Below are 12,264 nucleotides of genomic sequence, written 5' to 3' on the forward strand. Positions count from 1 at the left end.
AACGTTCCAGCCCAACACAAAGCAGAAACTAACACAATGCATTATGGTAGCAAAACACAAAGATCTGTGTGTTTGTTCAATCTTCTCACCTTCGGTGCGCCTTGCCTGAGGTACTCATTCAGCCCCCCCCCAACCTATTCCTCCGTCGATTCAGTTCTTTGTCCTCTTCACTGCTGTGTTTGTGTAACTTACTTTCCCTGTTATAACCGACGCAGGAGCACTGATCATCAGAAAAGTACTGGGCTCGGTTTAGCAGATAATATCCGGGGCTGCAGCTAGTTAAAATGTTAAGAAAGGGCCAAATCTCTCCCCACTGTAATGGGTGGAAAACGCAGCGTGACTGGGTAATTATTTTGAGATCTCCATTTGCATTTCCACCGCTCTGCCACTGCAGGTCGGGAAGCCTTTAAGATAGATTAATAATCTAGGGTATTTAAAAACCATGAAACATTTAAATGGAGTAATTTTCTTCCTAAAGGGCATAGTTGAGATAGGCGTTTCCTTTTATATGCAGACAGACAAGGATTTTTTCCCTCTTTAAACACGAATGCTAATCAGAGAGCAGGATACCAGCCTTGGAATATATCTCAGAGTTCGGGTTTTCGGGGGTGAATCCTTACTTTAAGGGGTTTCTCTGGTCTGGATTGGATTAGGATTAAAACCCATTAACAGATTACTTCTCTAATCGATTTATTCTACCGTCAAACACTTTGATATGAGACACTTTATGCTTTAACCAGGCGTGTTCGTTAAACACACAGAGGTTAGATAGGGCGCCGCGTTTAAACATCTCCGGCGTACGTCTCAAACTTTGATTAACTGTTGTAGGAAGTCAATTGAAAAACATCTCCCTGGCCCACTTAAGAGAGACATCTCATCAGTACGGGGTGCTGCAGCAGGCCTTCAGTCTTCAGATGTTCCTGCCGTTCCCCAAGTGCTGCAGAACCAGTAATTGACTGAAACGCTCACCCTGGGGCAGTAACCTAATAAGGCCTCACCAAGGTTAATCATAGACCCTTATTAGGCTGGCTGCACCGCTGACACCAATATGTACGGCAAAACATGTTTTTGCCAGCGCTAGGCACGACGCCGCGATGCAGCTAGGCTAGCCTCCTCAGAGTCACAGCTCAACACCCCCGCCTCTCTGCTCCGGCACCGGTCCAAACCGGCCGCCAGACAATAGATCGAGTCATCCCGGGCCGGGCCGCCCGCCGCTGGGGCTTCTGGTCCGCCGGCGCTCTCTTTCCAGGATACCGGCGACACAAATCTCCGTGATTTAGCGTGTTGCCAGCGCGAGCGGCCAAAGTCAGCACAAGTGTCAGGCGGCATTGCCAATCGGCTGTCGCGCCGCCCGCTCCCCCCGGCGATTTATGCCTCCCCCCCCCGCCGCCGGCTTTATTAGCCGTGGTTTATGGCGGCGGCGGGACAGGCCCCGGGGCCTCGCGGCGAGGTGGGCGTGTAATTGACTCTGAGGAGGACGTCGCCGTAATCTCCTGAGTGTAAACACACAATCAATAAGAGAGCCTTTAAGCAAGTGCTGCTCTGTCCCTCCTCCTCCACCTCATCCCCGGCTGAAGTCTTCTCCCGCTCAAACCGTCGTCGTCGTTGTTGTTATTATTGGGAGGAATCGCAGTGTTTTATTTTGGGGAGGAGGGGGATTTGTAAAATCAGCAGTATGCAACGGCGATTACGACGGTGAATTATTCATGCGTTTAAAAAACAGTTGGATGTGGATTGTCTGATCTTGTCCTAGATGTTGCCTCGAAGACAAATTAGAACCAGGGAAGACGGAGACCGGTTTAAACGAGTCGAGCTCTCGGCCCGCTGACGCCATGCCCACGTCAGTGCTACGCCACCGTTACCTCTCCGCCGGCATCTCCTCCTCCCCCTCTCTCTCTTCTCCCTCTCCTCTCCTCCATCTCTCTCTCGTCTCCTCCTCTCCTCCATCTCTCTCTCTCTCTCTCTCTCTCTCTCTCTCTCTCGTCTCCTCCTCTCCTCCATCTCTCTCTCTCTCTCTCGTCTCCTCCTCTCCTCCATCTCTCTCTCTCTCTCTCTCTCGTCTCCTCCTCTCCTCCATCTCTCTCTCTCTCTCTCGTCTCCTCCTCTCCTCCATCTCTCTCTCTCTCTCTCTCTCTCTCTCTCTCGTCTCCTCCTCTCCTCCATCTCTCTCTCTCTCTCTCTCTCTCTCTCTCTCTCTCTCTCGTCTCCTCCTCTCCTTCATCTCCTTCATCTCTCTCTCTCTCCCTCTCTCTCCGCCTCCTCCATCTCTCTCTCTCTCTCTCTCTCGTCTCCTCCTCTCCTTCATCTCCTTCATCTCTCTCTCTCTCTCTCTCTCTCTCTCTCTCTCTCTCTCTCTCTCTCTCTCTCTCTCTCTCTCTCTCTCTCTCCGCCTCCTCCTCCTTCCTTTCTTTCTTTCTTTCTTTCGGGGGGCTCCGCTAACGTGTTGCCTACGTCGATCCTATAGCCCATACCGCCACCTCCCAGCCTGGTCGCTCTGCTGTCCACGAGGGCACTGAGTCATAAAGGATGAGCTGTCAGCTCCTCCGACCTCCGCTGTGTGCAGGGCGGGCCTGGCTCTATCGTCAGGTCCGTGCAGGAGTCCCTGTCTGACTGGGTGTTTATGGGGTATTGCGATACGACGGTTGACTGACCCTCCGCCTGGTCCAGGGTAGTCCTGGAGACGGTTCAGGTGTCTCCGGTCTGACTGTGTCCTCCCTCCCCCCCCGACACCCAGACCTCGTCCACCCTGCCCGCCAGTCCCGGCGCCCCCGTCACCGGCTACAAGCGCATGGTCATCCCCACCCAACCCCCGCTCACCGCCACCAAGAAGTCCACCCCCAAGCCCCCGTCCTCCAGCCCGGGCCCCAGGCCCCCCCAGCCCGTGGCGGCCTCCTACGCCACGGCCTCCACCCCCAGCCAGCCCACCTTCAACGTCCAGGTGCGGTCGGCCCAGCCGGGGCCCCAGCACCAGGCCCCGGGGGGCCCCCAGCACCAGGCCCCGGGGGGCCCCCAGCACTACGCGGCCCAGCCGCAGCCCGGCCGCGCCGGCCCCGCCCAGGTCCAGTATGTGCCCGCCCAGCCCAAGGGCCCCGACTTCGCCTACGGGCCCCCGCAGCCGGGGTTCTCCCCCGCGGGCCCCGGGGGGTACCAGGAGCCCCAGTACCAGGGCCCCGGGGGGTACCAGGAGCCCCAGTACCCGGGCCCCGGCCAGCAGAACGCCTGGAGGGCCGAGCCGGCGGCCCCGGCCCAGGCCTACCAGCCCCCGGCCCCCAGGAAGACCTTCATCAACGACCCCCCGGCCAGCCTGGTACCCATGTACGGGGACCAGCCCATGGGGCCGCCCAAGGTAAGGCTCCTGCTCCTCCTCCTCCTCCTCCTCCTCCTCCTCCTCCTCCATCTCTCTCCTCCTCCTCCTCCTCCATCTCTCTTCTCCTCCACCTCCTCCTCCATCTCTCTCCTCCTCCTCCTCCTCCTCATCTCTCTCCTCCTCCTCCTCCTCCTCCTCCTCCTCCATCTCTCTCCTCCTCCTCTCTCCTCCTCCTCCTCCTCCTCCTCCATCTCTCTCCTCCTCCTCCTCCTCCTCCTCCTCCATCTCTCTCCTCCTCCTCCTCCTCCATCTCTCTCCTCCTCCTCCTCCTCCTCCTCCATCTCTCTCCTCCTCCTCCTCCTCCTCCTCCTCCTCCATCTCTCTCCTCCTCCTCCTCCTCCTCCTCCATCTCTCTCCTCCTCTTCCATCTCTCTCTCCTCTGTCTGTCTGTCTGTCTCCTGTAGAACACAGGGTCACTTTGGACACAAAAAAAGGTTGTTACAAATATAAAATTTGGCTTAAAATATTAAATCAAGGGTTATTTCTATATAAATATATATATATATATGAATTTGCATAAACGATCATACACAATAGAGTGATCCAGCAGATATATTCACCAGTTTATTGATCAATGTAACCAATAGTGCCAGCCGGAGCGTCTCCGGTGAGGAACGCAAGCGTTCCCTCTGTTCTCCGTACGCAGAACCCCCCCGGCCCCCCCCAGCAGAACCTGTGTTCCTCGGGGCCCCTGCTGTGCATTAATAATGGATGTGTGAGTGCGGACCCTCTGCTCAGCGCCCTGTGGCCTCGGAGCGGTTTCATGTAGGCTGCGCTGCCTGACATCCTAGTGCCGGTAGGGCTGTTGGTTTGAATCTGGTTCAACATCCGGCCCGCGCATTATCCAACGCCTCCCTCCCTCCCTCCCTCCCTCCCTCTCTCTCTCCCTCTCTCCCTCTCTCTCTCCCTCCCTCCCTCTCTTTCTCTTTCTCTCCCTCCCTCTCTCTCTCCCTCCCCCCCCTTCTCCCCCTCTCCCTCCTTCTCTCCATCCATTTCTCTATTTTTCCCTCTGTCTTGCTCTCTCGCTCTTTCTCTCTCTCCCTCACCCCCTTCTCCCCCTCCCCCCCTCTCTCTTTATCCCTCTCCCTCTCTCCGCTTGCATCCTAAATCACAATTTCCATTTGAATTTACTTCTAATGAAGAAGCAACCGCCGCATGATTAATAGGAAAATAAAATTTGCTACGCCGGCGGTACTTCATATATGGCCACGTCTGTGTCTGTGTGTGCGCCCTTGTGTGCGCCCGTGTGTGTGTCTGTGTGTACACATCACAGGGATACATATGCGTCTTTAGATTGCCGTGCAGCGGGGGGCTGGCTGACTGCGATGCGGAGGGTAAACAGTTGTTTCAACCTCTATGAATTATGAACAGGTCTTTACCACGGGGCTTTACACTGCCTGCTGCCATTTGTTTCACGGAGCGCGGTCGGGGTTTTTTGCCTCTGTTTGCCAGGGTTTGTTTACGGTCTTCCTTCCACGCCGGTCTCCAGGCTTGTCTCGGTTGCCGCGGCGAGCGGTGGCATGGCGTCTCCATTTGTCGGGGTCTGACGAAGGCCGCTGCCTTCGTCAGACCCCGACGCATGGAGACGCCTGCCTTTCACTCAGGGTCGTCGGCCAGGGCGGAGACGACGAAGGCCGCTGCCTTCGTCGTCTCCGCCCTGGCCGACGACCCTGAGTGAAAGGCAGGATGCGCTCTAGTTCAACACACTTTTAAAGATAACGTGTGTGTGAATAGAGTCTTATAAAGGGCCAATTTAGTTTGCTCAAGGCTGAATTAAATTACCCATAACCTGAGTCAACTCTATTTATACGTTAGTGTTGTGCTCTCACACTTTACTCTCGATTAATGTATTAATGATCATATTTTATGATCTAATGCGATATTATATATCATTTTAAGGTTCCACTACTAGAACACTTCAGCATCATGGGTTTGAATATCTCTTGCCATTGCACTACAATTGAACTTTATGGCTATATTACTTTATTTCTGTATTCAACAAATGATACGAGAGCCGTAAAGTACCTCTTCATCAGGAGTGGCTGAGGACCTTGCTATAGTCGTTTAGTACGTACTGTTGTACGATGGTATTATATTACTGTAGCTATAATACTGTATTAATGTGGTGCACTAATATACGAGCTGTAAAGTACCTCTCCATCAGGACCTTTCTATAGTACTTAAGTACGCTATTGTTGAACGATGGTATTATATTGCTTAATATTACTGTGGCTATATTACTGTATTAATGTAGTACACTAATGCAGGATAGCTGTAAAGTACCTCTTCATCAGTACCTTGCTGTAGTACTTTAGTACGATGGTATTACATTACTCTGGCTATATTACTTTATTAATGTACTACACTAATATACGAGAGGTAGCTCTTAATCTGGGGGTTCGGTAACCGCCCCCCCCCCCCACCATAGTGATCAGGTTGCTAGGCGGAGGAGGAGATGGAGTCAGGTGGTAGGGACCCCCATCCCTCCTCCGTCCGCCATCTCTGGAAAGTGTACGAGCAGGACTCCCGAGTCCTCGCTTTAATTCAAGGATTTTATGCGTGTTCAAAACACAGAGCGCCCCGCACCCCCGCCCCTGGGACGGCCTCTTCAAGGACGTTGTTTTACTAAACACAAATTATATTGCGTATCTTTTACGGGGGAAAAATTCTAATTATATTTGTTCAAAAACAAAAGTCTACATTTTATTTAAAAGCGGGCTGCGGCGGTCCCAGAATGATCCATTATTAATAAAGAAGAAACAAAGGTGGCGTTTATGAGATTTGCCAGCGTCTCTTTGATTCCAGATGAAAGCGCGCTTCTAATTTGGTTGATATATTATGTGTGGTGTATATTTGTGATGCTTTCCCAAGGATATAGTTTGATAATGGGCCCGGAGATGCCGGCTGCTGCCTTTGTGTTTCTGTGATTTGAGTCGTACTGTTGGAGTCTTAATGCTCTACCTCATATTCAGCCCTTCCTTGACACACACCACTTCCCTGGTTCGGGGATGAGGATGAGTCCACATTCACCCAGAGATTTGACTATCTTTCTATCAGTTTTTTTCTCATTAACCTTGATTTATCCAGGTAGAACACGCTGAGATTTCACATCTCCTTTGCAAGCGTGACCTGGTCTAAAGATGTTCTAAAAGTGGCGGCATGTGTCTCAGGAAGAGGAGCGTGTTGGCCGGTAACCGGAGGGTTGCTGGTTCGATCCCCGGCTCCTCTTGAGTGTGGAGGTGTCCCTGAGCGAGACACCTAACCCTCACTGCTCCCGACGAGCTGGCTGTCGCCTTGCGTGGTCGACTCCGCCGTCGGTGTGTGAATGTGTGCATGAGTGGGTGAATGCAATGCATTATTGTAAAGCGCTTTGAGTGGCTTTGAGTTAGAAGAGCATTGTATAAACGCCGTCCATTTACCATTTACAACATAAGACAGCGAGGTCAAGTACTCTACACACAGAGACTGTCTCTATTGTACTAAAGACCAGTGAGAGGTTCGCCTCTAAAACAATACCAGACACACAAACATACATTTAAACTTCTACTTGTGGACTGAAGTGACATTTCTGATCAGTGGGATGATAAACGGACGGACAACCCTGGTTTCACTCGTTCAGGTTGGTGTCCCAGTAACCTAGGGTTAGGGTTAGCAATATGTCATTAAATCCCACCAAATGTCAGGGCACACCTAGTCTTGGTTAGGAACCGCTGTCCGTTCTGCTCTAGAGCTGTTTATGGCTGCTGACCTCCTGCCCGACCGCGTTGCCGCTTTCCAAGGCCGCACTAAAGTGTTATTTTCTCAGGGTGGTCGACACGTCCGGTGATGAACTGTAATCTCTTCGCTGTTTGTTTGTCTTGGTCGGCCACGCTCGCCCAAAATAGACCAATGAAAAGAGGAATCAAAGCCAGATTAGGGTGAAGCAGAATCTGTCAACTTGGCCTTTATCTGAGCCACTCTGGATGACCCTTGGTGTGGTGACGTCTCGCTGCCCTGTCAGACGTCTGCTGACTGGGTCCTGGACGCGCTTGAGCTCCTTTTGTTGGGGCAGCAAATGAAGCCTAAACACTGGCAGTGATGGGGCCTCTATTGAGACACCAGGCGGAGAACTGACCCGTCCACTTTGTGTCACGCTAGGGGACGTTCGCTCGCTGACTGACAGTGACGGAGGATGTCATCAAAGAAATGGCTCCACATTAATCCTCTGCGGTCGTTGAGCGATGGCGTTTGCTGTCCGAGAAGCGGTTCTTTGTTAGCAGGGAGAAAGAGAACCCTGATCCAGAGAGACTGTCCGCGTTCTCCGCGGTCTTTGTCATCGTCGGAGTGCATCTAACCTTGGTGAAGTGTAGGTGTAAGAGAGGAGCTTCCAGTGCTTCCAGGACTCTTAATTACTCAAATCCTCCCTCGTTTGATCTCCATTGTGGCGAGGCGGGAGAGAAAAAAAACATTTTGCAGATTTTCTGGCTGCCGATCAACACGCTGAAGCGATTTCCGCGAGTCTTTCCGGGATCGGTGGGAAAGCTGAGCTCGGAGGATGACTTGTTACGGCTGAGCTTGAGTGACACTTGACAGGGAAGGGATTACCGCTAACTGTTCGACCCCTGCGGCCGACAGAAGGCCCCTAGAAGGTCAGCCCTGGTTTCATCTGTCAGACGTGTTAAAGTAACGGGGCCAGGACTTCTCTGTCTCTCTCTCGCTCCTACCTGCTGCAGAGCATTTGCATGCGGTACCAGCCCCAGCGGCCTGTGTCAGACAGGCTCCCGTTTGACCCAGGATGTTTGTTGTCTGATTGTATTTTGTCAAGCACAGAAACGGTCAACGGCCTCTGTGTGGTTATGGTTCAAAGGCGTGACCACGTGGGTCAACGAAAGCCGAATACAAGGGTCTTAGATGGGAAGCCAACTCGCTAGAGTTTCACCCAAACCAATGGGGTACATTCACATTGATTAATTACATTTTAATAATTGTTTCAAGGCCAAATCACGAGCATTCCCACACAAAGCCACTTTAAAATCTATTGTGTTCATTTAGAGCATAATCGTTTTATTTAGGTGAGAAATAAATCACTTTTATTTACCTTATTTTACCTTGGTAGCTGACCCTGAACTCGCAGTACTTCTGAACTATGCCTTGAACTGGGAACCTTCCCCAATGCCAGCTATGACGGCCGTTTCCAGTTACCACGTACAACACAGACCTTTGACCTGCGACCCCTGACCCCACAGGACTCCGGACTTACGTACGGTCCTCAAAGGAGCTGCATACAGACAGAGAGCCAAGCCTTGTCCCCCCCCCCCCAAGCCACAGGTCCACCCTGGCACGGGGAGGGTCCCAACTTGGCCCATGCCCAGGTCAAGTGAGTGCATAACACCATCTCGTTTCGCAGCGGCCAGCTCTCAGGGCCTCAGTGCGGGGAATGTCTGGCTGGTGTAAAGGTCGGAGGGCGAGGTTTGGGCCACCTGACGTGGTCCTCGAGGGTGGTGATGAAACGGCGACCTCCTCGTTCTCACTACCGACCCCTCGGCCCCTCCCCTCACTCCAGACAGTCACAGGGTTCACCTATATTTACCCCGGCCCGCCGACTCCGGAGACGACCGATAAGGAGAGGCTTTCTCCAGGTTCCCACCCCCGCAAACATCCGAAATAACGAAAGTTGGCCTTCGACTTGATTGGTGGCTTGGCTCGTCAATCAAGCCCTCGGTAGATCAGAGGTGTTTGTCAGAGGGGCGCCTTGTAAATAATCCTGCGCTGTGATTGGCTGCTGCTGCTGCCTCTCTAAAGCTCCTGTCCGGCCAGTAAATAACGGCCGGGATCAATGCCCTGTCAGGGAGGCTCGGTGAGCAGGCAGACGAAGTACTTCTGGTCACTGCCCCATTTCTCACCCTCGTTCTGAAGGCTTCCCGCCACCTCGCTGACCTGCTGCTGTGAGGGAGAACCTGGTGTTCCTCTGACGGTTTTCCTGGTTAGATGCTCCTCTGACAACCTTGCTGACCTGCTGCTGTGAGTCAGGCTGTGTAGTCATGCTGGTCGCTGGTTCTAGAAGACACGCTGGTCGCTGGTTCTGCTGACCGAGGCAGCAGGACATCTCGGTCTCCGTTGGCAACGGGCTGTCTGCGGAGCGCCGGCCAAACATTACTTATGAGCTCAGAGAGCAATAAAAACATAAATTACTCCGGCCTTGTCCTTTGAGGAATGCAGCCCGCCGTAATTCACCGGCGCTGAGTCTGTTTATAATGCACTGACCTGCTGCTCACTCTCATTTCAAACCAATCCAGGATCGTTGATGAATGTATAACTTCAATTTAAAATCCAGCCGGACCGGGTTTTTACTTTCATTAGTGGAAAGCAAAAGAATCTCCCGCTCTCCATTACTTTGCGTGAGAGTCGGGAGATTCCTGTAGTGTTTTGGTTTAAATCGTTTCCAGGTGAGTGGATTTGTTTTGTTATCCAAAGTCTTGCGCCTGGCCAGAAACCACCTGAATAACAGTGGCCCCTGCTGGCCGCTTCGGGTACTACTCGACACCGCAGCGCAAGACAGCACGACCCTGCTCTGGTGTGTCTTAGGAATGCTGTGTGTGTGGAATGCGGTGGGAACCGACATAATGAAGCGCTTCTTTACGATGTCCTATGTCCGTGGAAGAGATCCAAACGCCCATAACACTCAAAAGCTAAAAATCCTGAACCAACCCAACCACCTCTTTTCTGTCAGTTAAAAAAACGGCTTCTTCAGTTGTTTCCAGCGGACCTGGCGTCCCTGGCGTCCCTGTCGTGGCTGAGGAGGTGTGGCGGAGGAGAGGTGGAGGAGTGGTGGAGATAGAGGTGTGGTGGAGGAGGAGGTGCTGCTGACCTTCAGGTCGTCTCTTGGACCGCCGTTTGCATCTATTTGTTTAGCAGACAGAGAGAAGCATCGGTCCCAACTGGGGCGTGACGGTGAGTCGCAGGAGGAAGGAAGCGACGGCAGGCCGAGCGCGTCGCAGCAAAGACACAACCTGTCACCTCTGTGTGTGCGTGCGCATAAAAACAGACGTGTGTCACCACAGCAGGAAACGGTTTCACCCGTGTGCTCAAAGGCAGCCGGGCCCGAAACCACAGCCCGGCCGCCTCTACAGTGTAATCCTGTAACTGTTAGGTTCTCTCTCTGCGTGCACACGGGAGCTATTGTACTTTTCTTTGCAGCGTGCCGTACGCTCGTGGCTCCGCCGTTCCGTATCTGTTTGCAGGGAGGATGTGTCAGTTCGGAAGACGTGACCTAGTTCTTCACGCACGCACATCTCTTCTCTAAACTCAGGGAAAAGCCCGTCGACATGCATTATGTTCTCCTCTGGTCTCCGCGTATCCACACACACACACACACACACACACACACACACCCGTTCTCCTGAATGCAGATTCAATTAGGAATCTGTAGATTTGGGTTCTGCTGGTGGAAAATGTCAATTGCAGCGTTGGTTAATTTGTGATCATCATCCTGCCGGTTCTTGGTACACAGAGCGATCCGCGCCCGGCCGTGGTTCTCTGCCTTTAATTGGCGCTGCGGCAACCTGACCTATTTTCGGCGAGACCCTGTGTACTCCCCCCGCCCCCCCCGCGCGGCCTTGAGCCTAACGCGGCGCAGCAGCTCCGTAATTACCGCTGCTTACATGTTTACATGTTAACGTGTCCGGGGTCGCGACCCCCAGCACCGCGGTGACGGGACGAGCACGTGGGGGGGGGAACATCATGCGTTCCACGTGCGCCGCGCGCTTTACGCGAGCACGCACACACACACACGCCTGCCTCCGACGCACGCATACAAACGCACGCACACATCTACCTCTCTTGCACGCAAACACAGCTACCCCTCACTCACGCACACACGCACGCACGCACACACACCTATCTCTCCCGCACACACACACCTATCTCTCACGCACACACACACACACATCCACAAACCGTCCTCTAACGCACACACACACACACACACGCAAACCTCTCACGTGCACACACACACACAGACACACACACACACACACACACACACAAACACACACACACACCTACCTCTCACACACGCATATACACTCGCACACATGCACACACACATGTCTTCCTCACCACAGACAGGAAGCGGATGTGTCTCTGCCCTCCTCTCCCTTCTGAAACGCCGCCATGCTGAGCATTATTTCAGTCATTGAGCTCCACTTAATCTGTGGGTGAACGTGCCGGCGTGAGTGATTATGTCTTTGTTCGATTTGTGTGGATCACATGAGGGAGAGAGAGGGAGGGAGAGGGAGAGAGACGTTTTGCTTTTCTTCAGTACAACGGTTCCTTTTATGATCCTGTTCTATGTTTTTTCTCTCTCGTTCTCCCTCTTGTTCTCTCTCTCTCTCTCTCTCTCTCTCTCTCTCTCTCGTTCTCTCTCTTCCTCTTGCTCTCTCTCTCTCTCTCTCTCTCTCTCTCTCTCTCTCTCTCTCTCTCTCTCTCTCTCTCTCTCTCTCTCTCTGGTCAAACACCCAGCCGCAGGGTTCCTGCTGCTGAAATCACCCAACAGAAATCAGCAGCGTGTGTTCGTGGAGGGATTATCCTCCCCATCGCTCAGGTTGAATCGCAGGATAAAACACGCTCTCCGCTTCTTGGACGTTTTGGACGGTCCTGTTTCTACTGGTGGTTGTGAATCGAGACGTGAGCTCTGAAGGAACCAGCATCCTCTGTGTGTCTCCTGTGCACACAGACATTCTTGTTTGTGTACACTCACGCACGACCCGAAGGTTGGCAGGAGCACATCACTGGTCCTCGGCCTCCTAATGCTTCTCCCCTCCTCCCTTCTCCTATTCCTTCGCCCTCTCTACTTCTCATCACCTCTCCTCCCTGCTCCCCTCTCTCCTCCTCCTCCTCTCTCACAGCTTCTGCCCCCC

At 53.0% G+C, this 12,264-nt stretch overlaps 1 protein-coding gene across 1 annotated transcript in view; it reads left to right on the top strand.

Moving 5' to 3' along the window:
* Window positions 1–12,264, top strand: part of lpp (LIM domain containing preferred translocation partner in lipoma) — an 82,051-nt gene that overhangs the window by 63,073 nt on the left and 6,714 nt on the right. The window contains exon 7 of the mRNA XM_079739290.1: window positions 2,735–3,346. Coding sequence (XP_079595416.1) covers window positions 2,735–3,346 — 612 coding nt within the window. The remainder of the gene's footprint in view (window positions 1–2,734; window positions 3,347–12,264) is intronic.

The sequence above is a fragment of the Pollachius pollachius genome, assembly GCF_949987615.1.
Source record: "Pollachius pollachius genome assembly, chromosome: 7".
Taxonomy (NCBI): Eukaryota; Metazoa; Chordata; class Actinopteri; order Gadiformes; family Gadidae; genus Pollachius; species Pollachius pollachius.